The following is a 19608-nucleotide window of genomic DNA, read 5'->3' on the forward strand; positions in this document are numbered from 1 at the left end:
GTCATATTTTCCTGCTCCTTTGCATGTGTGGTAATATTTAATTGGATTTCAGACATTGTGATTTTTATATTTTTGGGTGCTGGAAGTTTTTCTGAATTCTTTTAAGTACTTTTGTCCTTTTCCTTGGACTCCTTTGAATTACTTGTGGACAGTTTGATCCTTTTCACGGCTGGCTTTTAAGCGTAGTTAGGACAATCAGAGCAGCCCTAGGGTTGGTGTGGCCCCACCACCGGGGCTGTGCCTTCCTTAGGTGTTTCCCTGGTGGCCCATATTTAGATGGTCTTTGGCCAATTGGTCCACTGATTCTCCCCAGCCCTGAGTCATTGCTTAGGATTGCTTTTCCTGCTCCTTATGACTTTAAATTATTTTCCAATTCTGTTAGTTTTATGTTTATTTTCCATAATATTTCAACCTTTTTATTAAAATATAATTATATTATGCTAGGTTATTGGTAATAGTTTCATAATAGCCTGAAAGAATGATCGCACCTCCTAAACTAGCTAACACATCCATGGGCAGATAATACTCTCCTGGTGTCAGACCTTTGTTTGCAGTAATTATGAATAAATGACATGTCAATGTTTCTTATACTAAGTAACACCTTGTTGATCACCTCCTCCTCCTGTGCTCTCCGGTTCTCTAGGAAGAGCGTGTGGTGAACCACATGGCGGCCAAGGTTATTGAAAACGTCTGCACTACCTTCTCTGCTCAGGCGCAGGGTTTCATCACGGGAGAAATTGGACCTGTTTTATGGTACCTGTTCAAACATTCCACAGTGGACTCCCTCAGGATAACAGCAGTATCGGTAAGGAGAGCACCTCCTGGGCCTGTGTTTGTGTCTAATAGTGAAACCCCAAACTTTAAAAACTATGCCAGAAAGAGTACATTGAACTGCTCAGGTAGGAAACAGAAATCTCAGAGTAATAGTTGCTGAGAACAACTTGATCTTCTCCTAAAGTAGAATTTTCAGAACAGAGGCTGGAAAACCTTGGCACTGACAGGAAATTCCGTCTGGTCCTTGTGGGACCGTGGCATTATGGTGTCAGAGACTATTTGGAGGTAATGCTGGGAAGCTGACAGTGGATAGGGTACGGGGTTTGTCTTGGTGTATTTCCAGTGCCCCTGACTTCCTGTTAGCTCCCTCTTTCAGATTTCATCCGAAATGGGTTTATCCTGTGGGTCAAATGAGTTCATTCTCGTGCATCTGTCTTTTCAGGTTTTGTATTTTGATTGGTTGTCTACTACTTTGTTCACAGGGACATCACTTGGTATAAAGGATAATATGTATGAAGACGTGTTCACATGGTTGTATCAGTTTAATGGTCTTTTGAAGAAATGCAGCCCTCTCTCCTAGGCTTTGTTTGCATACCCTCCTTGGTCACTAACCTCTCACTCTCCGTACTATGTGGCGGCCTCACCGTTTCCTTCTGCTCCTTCGGCACCTCGCTCTGTGACGCTTTCATACTCCCCTCCTTCCTGGAATCCCCAGTCCGCACTTTCTCCCAGGGCCCTCGGCACCTCCCCCCCTGCATCCTCGGTGCGTCTCCCCCTGCGTCCTCCGTGCGTCTCCCCCTGCGTCCTCGGTGCGTCTCCCCCTGCGTCCTCAGTGCCTCTCCCCCTGCGTCCTCAGTGCCTCTCCCCCTGCGTCCTCCGTGCGTCTCCCCCTGCGTCCTCAGTGCCTCTCCCCCTGCGTCCTCCGTGCGTCTCCCCCTGCGTCCTCGGTGCCTCTCCCCCTGCGTCCTCCGTGCGTCTCCCCCTGCGTCCTCGGTGCCTCTCCCCCTGCGTCCTCCGTGCGTCTCCCCCTGCGTCCTCGGTGCGTCTCCCCCTGCGTCCTCGGTGCCTCTCCCCCTGCGTCCTCGTGCGTCTCCCCCTGCGTCCTCCGTGCGTCTCCCCCTGCGTCCTCGGTGCCTCTCCCCCTGCGTCCTCGGTGCCTCTCCCCCTGCGTCCTCCGTGCGTCTCCCCCTGCGTCCTCCGTGCGTCTCCCCCTGCATCTCCCCCTGCGTCCTCCGTGTCTCTCTCCCTGCGTCCTCCGTGCCTCTCCCCCTGCGTCCTCCGTGCCTCTCCCCCTGCGTCCTCGGTGCGTCTCCCCCTGCGTCCTCGGTGCCTCTCCCCCTGTGTCCTCCGTGCCTGTCCCGCTGCGCCCTCAGTGCGTTTCCCCCTGCGTCCTCTGTGCCTCTCCCCCTGCGTCCTCGGTGCGTCTCCCCCTGTGTCCTCGGTGCGTCTCCCCCTGCGTCCTTGGTGCCTCTCTCCCTGCGTCCTCGGTGCGTCTTCCCCTGTGTCCTCGGTGCCTCGCCCCCTGCGTCCTGGGTGTGTTTCCCCCATGCGTCCCAGAGAGGAAGGACATCCAATGGGAACGACCCTGACTCACATCTGCCGTATCAGTGGGTGCATTTCTACCCGCGTGGACCTAGCCTCTCTCAGTTCTCACTCTCCTCTCAGCAATGATGGACCGTCTCTTCTGTCACAGACAAACCTCTCATGTTTCTCCAGATTCCTTCCTCTTCCTTTTTTGGGTACCTCATTCAAATGGTTATTTTTTCTCTTTCGTAACACTGTTCACCTGTTATTATCTTCTAGAGCCTTCTAATCAGCATTCAGGTATTCTTTGTCCCATTACAAAAAAGAAAAAGAACACACATACATCAACATATCAGAAGGACTTGAGGCTGCATTCCTCTTTACAGCCATACATCTTTTTATTTTGCCTCAACCTTTTAATACATAAAGTTCACTGATGTACAAAAATGTGAAAGTGTGACAGTGACTACATATGACATCAGACTGTGGTGAATACACACCCACCCGCAGAAAGTCTGGCGTGGAAACATACAGGAACGCAGACCAATGCTTCCAAGAGAGGCCAGCAGGTGTGTGCTGCGCTCCACCAATCACAGACCGGCATCTGCTCCAACCTCGGTAACTCAAAGCAGGGCTCCTCCCAGAACCGGCAGGGCCGCGTCCTCTCGGGATGAGCCAGCACAGATAAACCCAGCACGGAGAGTACTGCATGCTTCAGTTTAGGGTAGTCATTCATGAGGCCGTCACAGTCCCAATAGCAGGAACAAACCCCCTGCTCTGCCCACGATGTCCTTTTTCTCCAGCTAGTGTTGTCCTTGTCGTAGGGGTTTCTGTCATCAACCGCATTATTGTCTCCCCTGGTCAATAAATTGACACATTCATTTTCCTTTTCATGACTCTTCAAGACTCAGTGAACTATAGAACCCTCTCTTCCTTCTATGCTAAACACAACAATTTCTCCCACTCGCATGGGGTCTTCAGCTTGGTTTGTTAGAAAGAGAAGTTCTCCCCTGTGACAGGCGGAGTCCATGCTGCCACTGAGCACCAGCACAGTTGGCCTGTCACCCCCAGATATGACCATTCACCCCTTCAGATCGTTAGTGCCGAGAAGGAAATTGCTCCAAAATTCAGGACTTGATGATAGAGCTGCTGCTTGTTCATCCCTCTACATTGTCTAAAAAACCTGGACATAGTGTGGGAGGGCCAGTGAGGGGCCTGGTGAGAGGAGGGTGCGATGGGACCAGCGGGGCAGCTGGTGGGGCTCAGCTCACACTGGACAGGAGCCGGCGCGTTTCTAAGGGTTATCGTCAAAAAGAAGGAAGTTAGCGTCGGAAATTATTGCTTCTTTCTAGCCCGTTTCCTTCAACCCAACATGGTGTCTGTCCTAAAAATGTCCCTGAAGCTGATCCTGTTGAGACCTGCGCTGACTTTCATGTTGCTGGGTCCTAGATATTTATGGGTATTTTTCTGTTCTTATCTTAAACTTACCTATGTAATTTTGAAGATCAAGGGTTAACTATCCTGCTCAATGAATATCATGAAGCAAAGGATATATAGCACCTCTCTCTCTCTCTCTCTCTCTCTCTCTCACACACACACACACACAAATAAATCTGCTTCAGGAGCCACGTGATTGCAAAATTACAAAACCTAATTGTGGTGTAACTACGGAGAAACCACCAGAGAGGTTCATTACAAGGCGTTACCAGTGAACTTCCTTGAGGCGTCTCGGAATCATATCTTAAGGCACCGTTTTAATCCTGGGCCTTAAAAAAAAAAACACGTCTTACTTTAATTGGGATACTGTTCTTGTATTCATCTTGATACCAGCACGGTTTCTTTTCTCGGCAAAGTTTTTCCCAGTGGTTCCCACCCAAGTCTTGTACTTTCTAGCCCTTCCTTCCTCTGGCACAGGAAGCTTCACTCTCTCGTCCTCGGTTCTTGTATTCTGTTCTTAGCATTCATCTTAATAATTAATTTTTCACTGAAATGTTCCCAGTTGTCCCCAAAATGCCCTTTACTTTTTTGCTCCGGGATTCTATTCAGTGTCATGTGTTACATACTGTTCTTATGTTATTTTAGGGTCTTCCGTTATGTGTCAGCCTTGCTGTGTACTCATGCCATTTACAGTTTTCAGGATTGCAGGGCCTTTATTTTGTGGGGCGGAGCTCCACCTGGGCCTGCCCGAGCTTCCTCACGAAGTCTGCCCAGCACCATGGCGGGCGCCTACTGGTGCCCCAGCCTCTCTGATGGTGGCCGTAGGATGACCACAGATTTGTATCATTCTTTCTCTAGGATAGGCTGGCAGGTACTTTTTATGAAGGGCCAGATAGTGACTATCGTGTGCTTTGTAGGGTAGGCCGCACAAGGTCTCTGTGGCATATTGTTTTTGTCTGTTTTGTGTTCTGTCTCTTTGGAAGTGTAGAAACTGTTGTATTGTACTCTCTGCAGCTATACAGAAACAGGCCTTTGGTGCTGGCTGGTATTCTGCTATAGGAAGCTCTTCCCCTTCTCGCACACGTACATGTGTGTGTGTGTGTGTGTGTGTGTGTCATTTTGGTCTTGGATGCCTGTTTTCTGCAATGGGTTGTGGCCTGTCACTACGAGTACTATTATAATGTACTGTTTGGATGCTCAGTCACCCTAGGTTTGGCCAGTGTGACCCTTCAAGCTGGCTTCTGTATTCTGTTGATCTTCTGGCATTGAACATTTCATTCATTTTTGACACCATGTAATGTTCTGGGCTAATTTCATACTTTCTCCCTGCTAGCCCTGGAATCCATCATGTCTCCAAGGAGCCTTTGGTATTTAGAGAGCAAGATATGGGGCCTCTTTGTGCTTAGTGTTGTGGGGTGGCATTGTATCTAGGCCTTCTTAATAAAGAACTAGAAAAAATCATGTATTCATAGACAGATGGACATTTATAATTGTTCACGTATAGATATGTCACTGTACATATTTGGAACAAGACCCGTGCATGCACATCGGAACTTCCAGGTTTAGTCCAGTACCTTGGGGTTCTTGCTAGCCTTTCCTTTCGTGTTGGTGAATCCCTTCTCAGACAGTATTTTCTTCTTTCTCATGGCTGAGTGATACTCTGTCGTATGCATACACCCCGTCTTTTTCATCTGCTCACCTGCTGGACACTGAGGTTGTTCCCTGCCTTGGCTCCTGTGAGTCGTGCTGCAGTGACCGTGGGAGTGCAGGCGTCGGCTGAGGCGCTGTTCTCCTTTGTGACTGATTAGGAAGACAAGACGTTCCCAAGGACCCCAGATGACAATCAGTGCCATGAGGAAAGGGGCACCTTTTGATTTTTGTTAGGGAACAGTAGTGCTTTGCAAAACTTTATTTTTCAGTATATTTGTTTACTCAGGAACTTCGGAAATGGTAGTAAATATGGACATTATTAAAAAACTTTTCCTGTAAAGGTTTATTTCCATAAAGTAATTAAAAAAATGTCTAATACAGTCATGGCATTGGAATGTAATCAAAATTCTTATAAAATAATATGTGTATATTTGAAAAATTTGCACAGCAGAGACACAAAAGGTGGGAGGCTCTTCCTTGTCCTTTTTCTACCTGTCACCTCTCCGTCTTACTCCCCAGGGGGGACAGTTTGTGGAGAGGGGCCTCTCCCTCTCACTCCTGGGGACAGCCTGTGGAGAGGGACCCCTCTGTCTCACTCCCGGGGACAGCCTGTGGAGAGGGACCCCTCTGTCTCACTCCCAGGGACAGCCTGTGGAGAGGGGCCTCTCCCTCTCACTCCCCGGGGACAGCCTGTGGAGAGGGGCCTCTCTCTCTCACTCCTGGGGGACAGCCTGTGGAGAGGGGCCTCTCCCTCTCACTCCTGGGGGACAGCCTGTGGAGAGGGGCCTCTCCCTCTCACTCCCGGGGACAGCCTGTGGAGAGGGGCCTCTCCCTCTCACTCCCCGGGGACAGCCTGTGGAGAGGGGCCTCTCTCTCTCACTCCTGGGGGACAGCCTGTGGAGAGGGGCCTCTCCCTCTCACTCCCCCCAGGGACAGCCTGTGGAGAGGGACCTCTCTGTCTCCCCGGGGCCTCTCCCTCTCACTCCCCGGGGACAGCCTGTGGAGAGGGGCCTCTCCCTCTCATTCCCCGGGGACAGCCTGTGGAGAGGGACCTCTCCCTCTCACTCCCCGGGGACAGCCTGTGGAGAGGGTTCTCTCCCTCTCATTCCTGGGGGACAGCCTGTGGAGAGGGGCCTCTCCCTCTCACTCCCGGGGACAGCCTGTGGAGAGGAGCCTCTCCCTCTCACTCCCGGGGACAGCCTGTGGAGAGGGTTCTCTCCCTCTCATTCCTGGGGGACAGCCTGTGGAGAGGGTTCTCTCCCTCTCACTCCCGGGGACAGCCTGTGGAGAGGAGCCTCTCCCTCTCACTCCCGGGGACAGCCTGTGGAGAGGGTTCTCTCCCTCTCATTCCTGGGGGACAGCCTGTGGAGAGGGACCTCTCCCTCTCACTCCCCGGGGACAGCCTGTGGAGAGGGTTCTCTCCCTCTCATTCCTGGGGGACAGCCTGTGGAGAGGGTTCTCTCCCTCTCACTCCCGGGGGACAGCCTGTGGAGAGGGGCCTCTCCCTCTCACTCCCGGGGACAGCCTGTGGAGAGGGTTCTCTCCCTCTCATTCCTGGGGGACAGCCTGTGGAGAGGGGCCTCTCCCTCTCACTCCCGGGGACAGCCTGTGGAGAGGGTTCTCTCCCTCTCATTCCTGGGGGACAGCCTGTGGAGAGAGGCCTCTCCCTCTCACTCCCGGGGACAGCCTGTGGAGAGGAGCCTCTCCCTCTCACTCCCGGGGACAGCCTGTGGAGAGGGTTCTCTCCCTCTCACTCCCGGGGACAGCCTGTGGAGAGGGTTCTCTCCCTCTCATTCCCGGGGGACAGCCTGTGGAGAGGGGCCTCTCCCTCTCACTCCCGGGGACAGCCTGTGGAGAGGGTTCTCTCCCTCTCATTCCCGGGGGACAGCCTGTGGAGAGGGGCCTCTCCCTCTCACTCCCCGGGGACAGCCTGTGGGGAGGGGCCTCTCCCTCTCACTCCCCGGGGACACCTGTGGAGAGGGGCCTCTCCCTCTCACTCCCCGGGACAGCCTGTGGGGAGGTACCTCTCCCTCTCACTCCCGGGGGACAGCCTGTGGAGAGGGGACCTCTCCGTCTCACTCCCCCCAGGGACAGCCTGTGGAGAGGGGCCTCTCCCTCTCACTCCCGGGGACAGCCTGTGGAGAGGAGCCTCTCCCTCTCACTCCCGGGGACAGCCTGTGGAGAGGGTTCTCTCCCTCTCACTCCCGGGGGACAGCCTGTGGAGAGGGGCCTCTCCCTCTCACTCCCGGGGACAGCCTGTGGAGAGGGTTCTCTCCCTCTCATTCCTGGGGGACAGCCTGTGGAGAGGGGCCTCTCCCTCTCACTCCCCGGGGACAGCCTGTGGAGAGGGACCTCTCTGTCTCCCCGGGGCCTCTCCCTCTCACTCCCCGGGGACAGCCTGTGGAGAGGGGCCTCTCCCTCTCACTCCCCGGGGACAGCCTGTGGAGAGGGGCCTCTCCCTCTCACTCCCCGGGGACAGCCTGTGGAGAGGGGCCTCTGGATTTTCACTGTTCCTGTGTGCATTGCCTCTCCCTTCCTGGTTCTAATAAGGTCACATTAGCATTTTCAGAAAGATGGGAAGTGAGGTTTAGCATAAAAAATACATTTACTTTAAACATTTATTTTGCTAGAAAATTGACTTTATACCAATCAACACTTGTTTTTCTGATTTTATCATAGCAGTAACTTTCAAGAGGAAATTCATTCTTAGAGAGAAAAAATATTTTAATTTTTTTCCTGAGGTGTTCAAGAAAATGAAAATATTTTTCAAAGTCTATCTTTTCTCTCCCTCCCTCCTGCGGGCCTTCCTTTGACATCATAATAATGCTCTTTCACTATGAAGGTTATATATCTGTTTCATATATAAATCAAGAGGGAGGTTATCTGACATTAATTATAATGAATGGTTTTGTGAAACTATTTCTGGCTTAAGTTTAGTTCTGTCTTTGAAGTCTCCAATGGACACACAGAATATGACCATCCCTCTCTTAAAATCTTTTAAGGTCACCTGACCTGTGGTGGCGCAGTGGATAAAGCGTCGACCTGGAATGCTGAGGTCGCTGGTTGAAAACCCTGGGCTTGCCTGGTCAAGGCACATATGGGAGTTGATGCTTCCTGCTCCTCCCTCCCCCTTCGCTCTCTCTCTCTCTCTCTCTTTCTCTCTCACTCTCCTCTCTAAAAATTAAATCTTTTAAGATCTTCATTTTGTTTATGGAAGCGATTTTAACCTTTGTCATCTCATGGCACAGATAAACTCATTACTATAATTCTGCCGTGCAGCACAAAAAATAATTTTTTGCTTGTGTTGGCTGTTGTCATTTTTAAATTGGACAGTCGGAGGGAAAAGAGGTCAGTGCCCTGACTAAACAGTCCGGTACATCGTGTTTTACAAGTTCTTGCGGCTCACCAGCGCGCCCACCGCAGCACACCTGGTTGAAACTCACTTGCGAACACCATGAAACTCAAAGGCCCTGGCTTGGGGGGCCCTGGCTTGGGGGGCCCTGACTTGGGGGACCCTGTCTGCTCCAGCCCACTTGGTGGCTGGCTCCTTCACTCTCAGTGCGTTCTGCTTGCATCAGACTGCTGGCCTCTCCCGGGCCGTGTTCTGCACCTGCCTGCCTGTCGCCTCTTCCTGTGGCCACGTGAATCCTTGTTCTCTCTGGCTAGAACTTCCCTGACTGTCCCGCCCATCCATTGCCCACTCCCCTCTGGAAACCAGCTCAATAGCATCTTCCTTATGTAGCGGTTGCTGGTTGTTGATTTGCTTTTCCTGCATTTCCGAGTGTAATTACTGAGCTCACTTCTATTATGTACGACACTTGTCAAATTCTATTAGTTTCTTATTTACATGTTTTATCTCTAATATTTTATGAGCAATTTAGGAAAAGTTCAGGGGTCTGATGACCTCAGTTTGAATTCCAGCTTTGCTGCTTACTGGCTATATGTTTTTGGGCAAATACCTAAATATTTTATGCCTTAGTTTTGCCATCAATAAAATGGTGTTAATAATAATACTTACATATTGTTGGGAGAATTAAATGAGATATTGTTCAGATGTTCTCAGTGTTCTTCATACACTAAACAATAAATGTTAGATAAAACAAACTTTTATGACTGTTTTTATTATTTCACAATTATTAGAGAGAAAAGGGGAGAGAAGGGAGAGTGAGAGAAAGAGAGAGAGAGAGAGAGAGAGAAAGAGACAGCTATTTGTTGTTGTACTTAGTTGTACATTCATTGGTTGATTCTTTTATGTGCCCTGACCAGGAATCGAATCCACAAGCTTGGCGTATCGGAATGACGCTCTAACCAACTGAGCTACCCAGCCAGGGCCCTTTAATGATTATTTTTCCAGCCCTTAGCTTAGTGTCTGCTCAGAGAGGGCACTTGACAATATTTATCACGTCAAGGGAAGTTTTTCTGTCTAGACTTAGGAATTAATTTATCAATTTAGTTAGCTCATCGTAATTTGTATGACTATTATTGTAAGAGTCTCAAATGTTGTAAAACAACTTAGGTTTTCATGCGCAGCTGGATTCCTGTTTTAGTTTTAAATGTGTTGAAATTTTCCAACTTTCTCAAGCCAGAGTGAGTGACGGAGGAGCAAGGCAGCACCGTCTCTGCCCAGGAGCGCGTGCTGCCGTGTCCCCCCCCCCCCCCCATGCTGCACGGGCGTCGGCTGACCGATCTGACCCATCTGCTCTCCTGTCCCTGCAGGCCTTGTGCAGGATCACACGCCACTCTCCCGCTGCCTTCCAGAACGTTATTGAGAAGGTGGGCCTGACCTCGGTGATCAACTCCCTGGCCTCGGCCATCTGCAAAGTTCAGCAGTACGTGCTGACCTTGTTCTCGGCCATGCTGTCCTGTGGGATTCACCGGCAGAGACTGATCCAGGAGAAGGTTTGACACAGCTTTCACCCGTTACTCTGCTTCAAAAATTCTCTTTCCTTCCGCGGTTCAGTGGACATGTAATATCATCTCTGTAGAATTTATTTTTCATCCCAAGGGATCTTTTTGAGCTTTGCCAAACCTGTGTGCCGTGGGCCATCCATCTGAGGATGTTATGAGAGTCCCTTAGTGATTAAAATGGAAGTCCAGTAAATGGCTCTGCCTGCCCGTCCCGTGTCAGTAATAAAAGTTAGGAGATGAGCTCGTCCTCTGTGCTAGTGCTTCCCATGCCGCCTCCTCCTCAGCCCCCACCTCTTTGCCTGCCCTGGTGGGGGGGGGGGCTTAATATTCGGACTCATTTGTATTCCTTTCCTTGTCTGATGCTCAGTCAGTGCAAATCACCTCTAGAGCCCTTTCCTCCTTTTTTTTTTAAAATTTTATTTATTCATTTTAGAGAGGAGAGAGAGAGAGGGAGAGAGAGAGACAGAGAAAGAGAGGAGAGAGAGACAGGGGGGAGGAGCTGGAAGCATCAACTCCCATATGTGCCTTGACCAGGCAAGCCCAGGGTTTCGAACCGGCGACCTCAGCATTTCCAGGTCGACGCTTTATCCACTGCGCCACCACAGGTCAGGCTTTTTTTTTTTTTTAACTTACGGTAAGTCCTCTTCTAATCCTTTGCTGTCCCGTTATTTTATGTACAGTAGTTTGTAAGTCTTGAAGTAACATCAGAAAACTGCAGAGCTTGGCTCTGGCCAGTTGGCTCAGTGGTAGAGCGTCGACCCGGCGTATGGAAGTCCCGGGTTCGATTCCCAGCCAGGGCACACAGGAGAAGCTCCTATCTGCTTCTCCACCCTTCCTTCTCTCCTTTCTCTCTGTTTCTCTCTTCCCCTCCCGCAGCAAAGGCTCCATTGGAGCAAAGTTGGCCCGGGCGTTGAGGATGGCTCCATGGCCTCCACCTCAGGTGCTAGAATGGCTCCAGTAGAAATGGAGCAATGCCCCAGATGGGCAGAGCATCACCCCCTGGTGGGCATGCTGGGTGGATCCCGGTTGGGCACATGCAGGAGTCTGTATGTCTGCCTCCCCACTTCGGAAAAATACAAAAAAAAAAAGGAAAAAAAAGAAAACTCTAGAGCTCTACAGGAGTCTATAGGGCAGGCTTCTCACAGTGTCTTCTTCGGTCCAGAGTGTCGGCATCTTTGGGGAGTGTGGTGGAATGCAGACTCGAATCAGAGCTGACATTGTAATGAGGTCTCTGGGTGACTTGTTTTAACTGTGTGCTTTGGGAAGCCCTGTCCTAGAGAATTAGTGTCCAGGGAGGTGTTCACAGGTGAGAAATGGACCGCAGTGCATTAAAGAGATCATTTCAATTGTACAGACTTTCCCATTTTTTCATATGCTCATGTGTATTGTCAGTCTTCATGGGGGGGGGGACGCAGTGTGTACTGTTTTTTAAACTTATTGGGCCAATTATTCTTCTCTGGCGGGCAGATACTGGTCAGGTTGGGGTTTTGTAGAACAAGCTTAGTGAGAATGGACCCACGTCAGTGTTTGCCATGGTGCCTCTGCGTTAAATACAACACTGGAATTCAGTCTTTATCCTAAAAGTGAAAATTTCAGTAATTACTATTAATAACGGTCAGGTTTGCGTAGTAAACTTGGTCTATGAAAGTCAAAACTGAGAGAAAGCCACTTATCTGCAATTAGTCTGGTTTAGACTACTGAGAAATTTGAACCACAGAGAAAGTATTTTATCAAACAGTCTGTGTATCTAATTTTTGCTACTAAATTTTCCAAGCCATTAATGTTGTCCTTGTATTAGAGAAAGTAGCACTTGAGTAGTTTTACTGTGTAAATGATGATAGTAGAGGCTGTGAATTTTAGCAGTTTTTTCTTTTTTCTTTTTTTTTTACCTGAGCCCAGGCATGGATTGATTTCGTTTCAAACACGATATTTCACAAAGCTAGTAAAATCCGAGCTTGGTAGTTGGGCTTCTCTGAGGTGTGTGAAGTTGGGGAGACCTGGGGGGAGAGGGAAGGCTGGGGGGGCCGTGCGTGGGCAGCAGGGATGCAGGGTCGTGGCGGGAGGCTGGGGAGGGGAAAAGGACCCTGGATCCTGTAGGGTCGCGATATCAGCCTTCCTTAGGGTTTTGACTCAGCGTTCATTGTTTTATTTTTCTTTAAAGAGAAGTGCATGCATTGGTATATCCTGGTGGGTTACAGGGGCAGGTTTACTAGCCTTATTATTGCTAAATTGAGGTGGTCTCAGGTGTTTGGTTGTGGACAGGCTGGAATGAGTGGAAGAGGAGGGGACCCAGGAACAAGGGCCAGATTTGCTGCCCCCTGGTGGACAGGGAGAAAGACCTGCAAAGCTGCTTCTTTTGGGGGAACTGATGTCTGCATATCATTCAGTCCCCCAAGGAGGCCCACGCCATTCAAGTAAAAGAAATGACTATGTACTGCAGAAAATTTAGAAGCCACATCTGTGCACACACTCAGGGTTCAGCTCTGATAGGGCAGGTGTGAGGGCTGAGCCACATCTGTGCACACACTCAGGGTTCAGCTCTGATAGGGCAGGTGTGAGGGCTGAGCCACATCTGTGCACACACTCAGGGTTCAGGTCTGATAGGGCGGGTGTGAGGGCTGAGCCACAGCTGTGCAGACACTCAGGGTTCAGCTCTGATAGGGCGGGTGTGAGGGCTGGGCCACATCTGTGCACACAGGGTTCAGGTCTGATAGGGTGGGTGTGAGGGCTGGGCCACATCTGTGCACACACTCAGGGTTCAGGTCTGATAGGGTGGGTGTGAGGGCTGGGCCACATCTGTGCATATACTCAGGGTTCAGCTCTGATAGGGCAGGTGTGAGGGCTGAACCACATCTGTGCATATACTCAGGGTGCAGCTCTGCTAGGGCAGGTGTGAGGGCTGGGCCACATCTGTGCATACACTCAGGGTTCAGCTCTGATAGGGCGGGTGCGCGGGCTGAGCCACATCTGTGCACACACTCAGGGTTCAGCTCTGATAGGGCGGGTGTGAGGGCTGAGCCACATCTGTGCGTACACTCAGGGTTCAGCTCTGATAGTGCGGGGTGAGCCACATCTGTGCACACACTCAGGGTTCAGCTCTGATAGTGCGGGGTGAGCCACATCTGTGCACACACTCAGGGTTCAGCTCTGATAGGGCGGGTGTGCGGGGTGAGCCACATCTGTGCACACACTCAGGGTTCAGCTCTGATAGGGCGGGTGTGAGGGCTGAGCCACATCTGTGCACACACTCAGGGTTCAGCTCTGATAGGGCGGGTGTGAGGGCTGAGCCACATCTGTGCATATACTCAGGGTTCAGCTCTGATAGGGCGGGTGTGAGGGCTGGGCCACATCTGTGCATACACTCAGGGTTCAGCTCTGATAGGGCAGGTGTGAGGGCTGAGCCACATCTGTGCACACACTCAGGGTTCAGCTCTGATAGGGCGGGTGTGAGGGCTGAGCCACATCTCTGCACACACTCAGGGTTCAGCTCTGATAGGGCAGGTGTGAGGGCTGAGCCACATCTGTGCACACACTCAGGGTTCAGCTCTGATAGGGCGGGTGTGAGGGCTGAGCCACATCTGTGCACACACTCAGGGTTCAGCTCTGATAGGGCGGGTGTGAGGGCTGAGCCACATCTGTGCACACACTCAGGGTTCAGCTCTGATAGGGCGGGTGTGAGGGCTGAGCCACATCTGTGCATATACTCAGGGTTCAGCTCTGATAGGGCGGGTGTGAGGGCTGGGCCACATCTGTGCACACACTCAGGGTTCAGCTCTGATAGGGCGGGTGTGAGGGCTGAGCCACATCTGTGCACACACTCAGGGTTCAGCTCTGATAGGGCGGGTGTGAGGGCTGAGCCACATCTGTGCACACACTCAGGGTTCAGCTCTGATAGGGCGGGTGTGAGGGCTGAGCCACATCTGTGCACACACTCAGGATTCAGCTCTGATAGGGCGGGTGTGAGGGCTGGGCCACATCTGTGCATACACTCAGGGTTCAGCTCTGATAGGGCAGGTACGTAGGGTGAGCCACATCTGGAAGGCTCTGTGTCAGTAATGCTCCATTGTTCTGTAGGAGGGTGGTACATGAGGGTACCATTTATCTGTAACTTAACCAGTGGTTATTAAGACACACACTCTATTTCTTTTATAATAAAAGATTATTTAGTTAGTGGCATACTTTATGTTTTCATAGTTATTTGCAGTTAGTAATGAATCTCTCTGCATCTCCATTTGAAAAGGTAACTGTTGCCGTATTTTCGTCTTAAACAAGAGTAACTAGATGGTGTTATTCTCTTCTGAGTCAGGTTCTTGTTCTGGAGTGGGCATCGGCGTATTGAAGGGATCTGTGCAGTTCGCTCCGTCTCCTGCATGAGCTCCGTGGGAATCATGTTCTCCGACAGGCCGTGTGCATTAGTGGGGCTTGATTTCTGTTGTGTCAGCATCATCAAAAGGCTCTGCCGCCTGTAGGTGAGCTGAGTGGCCAAAGATTCCCTTGTCCAGGACACATGGTAGGCGCACGCACTGATGTGAAGAGTGAGTGTTGACAGCCATGATGACGAGGCACTTAGGTCACAGATCGTGTGGTCTGCATATTCTAGTCATGGGAGAAACTGGGCAAAGCAAAATGTCACAAACTGTTGCCATTAACCCCAACCCCCCAATCCTTAACAGGGTACTTTTTGAATCATTCGTAGATGGTGTTTTATGTATATGTTTTGCATCAGTGATAGACGCAGGGGATCGATAACAACCTTTTCGCAATTCAGATGCTTGAATGACTGAACACCAGGCTTTATAGGAAGGCGGCCTGACCAGGTGTTAGACGGAACCCGCTAAGTTAGGTGTGAGGTTACTTACTAATCTTTGCTCTACAAAATGTTATATACACACATACAGGGAGAAGGGGAACGTCTGTGAATATTATAGTAAATGAGACAGCTGCTTTGCAAATAAATCGCTGGTGTGGCTTAACATTAAAAACTCAGTGCCCTATTCTTGATGTTAGGAAATTGAGAGCATAATAAAACTTCTGGAACCCCATTCTGTTGCCTTTCAATTAGTTAAGCTTAAAAATCTCATATCAACTTAAGTTACATAGATTCAAACATCTGCCGCAGTCATTTTGTTCCTGTGGCAGGTGACCTTGAATGGACTTTGCAGACAGATAATCGGTAATGCATCCTTTGGACTTCGTATGCTTTGGGGGTTGCTTAACAATTTCAACATTAATTTTTAAAGCCCTCCCTATTTCACAGGTGAGTTTGTTCAGGCTCCCTGGGAAGATGGCTTCCTTCTGAGTGCTGGTGAATAGAGATCCTGCCTTTGAAATTTTTTGCTTATTAATTTTGACAGTAGCTCGTGTCTGTTTTTATTTGAGCAGCCTGGTTTGACTGGAGCCATGGCTCCGGGTTCAGCATTATGACCAAGTAGCACAATGGTGATTAATAATAAACCAGCAGCCGCGGAGCTCCGTTATGTGGGAAGTACTCTGGAAGATCAATGAAATTTCGTGCCTGCAGAAGTTTGAAAAATTTGAATGCTGAGTCTACTAAGGTTTTATTTCTCAGAAATCACTAGGCACACAGACTCCATGCTGACTAATCCTCTTTTAAAACATGGTAATTAATATATGCATATTAATCAGATTATGAGTGCATATTAAGCATTTTGTTTGTCCACATCAGAACATGTATCCTACTTAGGGGCGTTTTTTTTTTACAGAGATAGCTGGCTGAACTTCTTGAAGGGAAGTGTCATCCCCAAACAGTTTTCGATTTAATCAGTACAATTTTCATTGCCATCAATATTAAAAAGGAAAAGGTGTCAGTGTGGTTATCCACAGCTGTCTCACTGCTTTTCCTCGAGGCTATCATCAGTGGATGGCCAGGCCGTCCTCACCGATCTTCACCTGTGACAGTTGATGGAAGCAGATCAATTTTACTGCTCGAGGTTTTTATTACAAGAGATAATTCTGAAGTCCTCGACCGCATCGTTATTTTTGTTCATCTTGTAATTGCCTCTTTGTGATATATGTACTAGAGGGATGTTTCATCCTTTTGCTTAAATTTGTTTGTGATGGATGCCTCAGATATTTGGGCCCACTCCTAACGCTTTGCGTATTCCATCATCTCATCTCTGCGGGAGAGAGAGATGTCCATTCGGGAATCACTGCCGAGGACCGTGTGAATGGCGGACGTCAGCTCGTCCAGCTGTGGTTTGGCTCCTAGACCCCAACAGCTTCTGCTGCTTTTCTCCACCCGAGATATTTAGGTATGTTGAGCTGAATGGCAAGATGAATTTAAATCAAAGCTGAGTACCTAATGGATTGCATCCTGCAGTGGCCTGAGGTCATTTTTGGTTCTCTAAAGGTCATTTTGAGTATTCATTACATGAAGCCTTTGCCTGCAGCTTGTAATCTTCCCTCCTCAAGTGTTGTAAGATTAATGCTGTTCTAGGAGTGGTGCACTTGGCTTAAGGTTAACCGTGGTGCTCTGGGCAATTAGCTGTAGGGAGTCAGTCAGTACTGCGCGTTCTTTCTCTCTGAAGTGACTAAGTGAGACTTTATTTAGGACACAAGATGCTTCTAGGCTTCGATCCAAAATGGTAGCCAGTGATACATTACGTCTTCTTCGGGGCCTTGGAGTTAAAGTGTAACAAACAAATCTTATACTCAATTTCTTTTATTTTTTTGTATTTGCTATAGTTTGTCCAGTTTGTTTCACTCGAAATCCTAAGCATATTATTTTAATTTGCAAGATTCTTAGATTAATCTCAAGATTTGCAGCAACTGTTGAGACTATCTTACAGGTAAATAATATAATTATATTGGCAGTCGTAGAAGCTCATGGTAGCTACATCTTTTAGAATAGATAGAAAGCAAAGATAGGTAAAGCCTGTATTACAGTAATTCAGGATAGACAGAATGGCACACTGAATAAGGCAGTGATGGCGGGAGTGTTGTTCTTGCAGAAATGAGGGATCTATTGGACTATGAGAAGGTCCATGGGTAAAAAGAGTCAAGGAAGATGCCCAGATTTTTACCTTGAGCTACTGAAAGATGATCCTTGGAGTAGAGTACCTTTTGGGCAGGTGCTAAGTGTACTGTTGGGTGTGTAATACAAAGGATTGCAGTGTGCCCTTCAGGCACATTCGCCACAGGCTAACATGTTGCCGTATTTGCTTTATAGTTCCTCTGTCCCGGTCTGTATTCTTAGCCATTGGAGGAGAGGATGCAGACCTGAGGCTCCTTTACCTTCAATTACCTCACCAAATGGCCCCTAAAAACAAGTCATGGGTTTAAAAATCAAGTTAACATTTAGCATTATTATTAGCTACTTTATAGACCTTACCCAGATGTTGCAGTTGTCCCAGTAACGTTCTTTCGTGTAGAACAAGACTTCCAGATCTTGAATTATAGTCAGTGGTCATGTCTCTTTTAGTCTCCAATGATCTGAAACAGTTTTTCAGTCTTTGGCTAGTGGATAGTTGAATGATTTTAGAATTATGTGTGTGTATGTGTGTGGGGTCGTGTTGGTGTGGAAGACATTTGTGATCATGGTCCTTGGACCACAGAGTATGAATTAGAATGAGGAGTAGACTGTGGCTCACTACTGCCTACATGCGGGAAGGTGGACACAGATCTGTTTACTCAGGACGTCTTGGTGTCCATTCTGGTTTGAGTCAGAATGGCGATGAATTGGCTTGATTATTTGGTTTAGCAACTAGAGATACACAGATATATCTCCATGCTTAAATAGAAGCAGGCACATGACTGTGTAAATTATTCCTCTTCCTGCCTGACAGTATAGCACCCAATGTAAAAGGACCATGGTGTGGCCACACATTGAGCTGCTTACATTTACCTTGGACACACCGTGTCACCACTACAGCCTTGCCTCTGTTAAGGACCTTGGGGATGTATATTCCCGCTCTCTGCGGCCATCCTGTTGGCAACACGATTTCCTATCTCTGCCTAGTTATAGTCGTGAACCTTGTGTGTGTATGTGTGTCTTTGTCTGTCTGTCTGTATATCTTTTTTGCGTATCAGTGGACAACTGAAATGATGTACTCTCTGTCTGGTAGAAGGGAAAATAACAGTAATACTTGTCAATACTCATTCTTCTGTGTTCTGCAATACCTTTAATTAAGGAATGGCATAGGAATGTATTGTCATGTATTTGTGTTGTGTATTGGGTATTGCTTTTTTTTTTTTTTTTTGGATATTTTTTCAAAGTTAGAAGCATGGAGGCAGTCAGACAGACTCCCACATATACCTGACCGGGATCCACCTGCCATGCCCACTAGGGGGCGATGCTCTGCCCATCTGGGGCGTTGCTTGGTTATGACTGGAGCCATTCTAGCGCCAGAGGCGGAGGCCATGGAGCCATCCTCAGCACCCGGGCCAACTTTGCTCCAATGGAGCCTTGGCTGCGGGAGGGGAAGAGAGAGACAGAGAGGAAGGAGAGGGGGAGGGGTGGAGAAGCAGATGGGTGCTTCTCTTGTGTGCCCTGGCTGGGAATCGAACCCGGGACTCCTGCATGCCAGGCTGATGCTCTACCACTGAGGCAACCGGCCAGGGCCGGGTATTGCTTTTATTTTCTGTCCACAGGACCTCAGATTTGTAGACTAGAGATTTGTACACATGCAGGTGTGCTCAGAGGCTCGTGTTGACATGCAGCCACGCCTGCCAGGTGTTCTGGTTACTGTTGCCACGCTAACAGTCGTGTGGCTGAGTGGTTAAGAGGCAAGCCTTGTTGTCCAGCTGGCCTGGATTTGAGTCCAACTTTGTGAAGTTGGGCAAATTGCTTAACCTTTCAAGATTAATTTTCCTTTTTAAAATGAGGAGAATGTTGTCAACATTTTATGGCTGATTTCCAGTTTTAAATGAGATAATCCATATTAAAATTTTAGGATAGCATCTGGCACATGTTAAAAATGCAGAAATGGTAGCTGATATTATTTTATTTCCTGCTGTCTGTTTGGTTATTATAATCTATTAACCTTGAGAGTTGACTGCCCTGTTTATTTCATGTTTTCTAAAAGCATCTTCAATGTCTTCCACAGGATTTCGTCTCTACAGTTATCCGCTTACTGGACAGCCCCTCCACCTCCATCAGAGCAAAAGCCTTCCTGGTTCTTCTGTATGTTTTGATTCACAACCACGAGATGCTGCTGCTCAGCTGCCAAGCACGGTATGCTCCCCCTGACGGCTCTACCAGTAGCTTCAGGTTGCTGCCTGTTGGATTAGCTTCATTAGTAGTAGTTTTGGCCTCTGTGTACCTGGCATTGACTGTTTTTTTCTCGATTTTCCCAA

General features: G+C 48.9%; 1 protein-coding gene and 1 pseudogene across 2 annotated transcripts in view; one reads left to right on the forward strand and one right to left on the reverse strand.

The window, feature by feature from the left end:
• ULK4 (unc-51 like kinase 4) overlaps positions 1-19608 on the forward strand; it is a 400554-nt gene that overhangs the window by 79665 nt on the left and 301281 nt on the right. For both annotated transcript variants that reach the window (XM_066245324.1, XM_066245325.1), the window contains exons 20-22: positions 644-805; positions 10102-10284; positions 19359-19486. In XM_066245324.1, coding sequence (XP_066101421.1) covers positions 644-805; positions 10102-10284; positions 19359-19486 — 473 coding nt within the window. The remainder of the gene's footprint in view (positions 1-643; positions 806-10101; positions 10285-19358; positions 19487-19608) is intronic.
• LOC136314531 (signal peptidase complex catalytic subunit SEC11A pseudogene) lies at positions 967-3459 on the reverse strand (annotated as a pseudogene).

The sequence above is a fragment of the Saccopteryx bilineata genome, chromosome 10 (genome assembly GCF_036850765.1).
Source record: "Saccopteryx bilineata isolate mSacBil1 chromosome 10, mSacBil1_pri_phased_curated, whole genome shotgun sequence".
NCBI lineage: Eukaryota > Metazoa > Chordata > Mammalia > Chiroptera > Emballonuridae > Saccopteryx > Saccopteryx bilineata.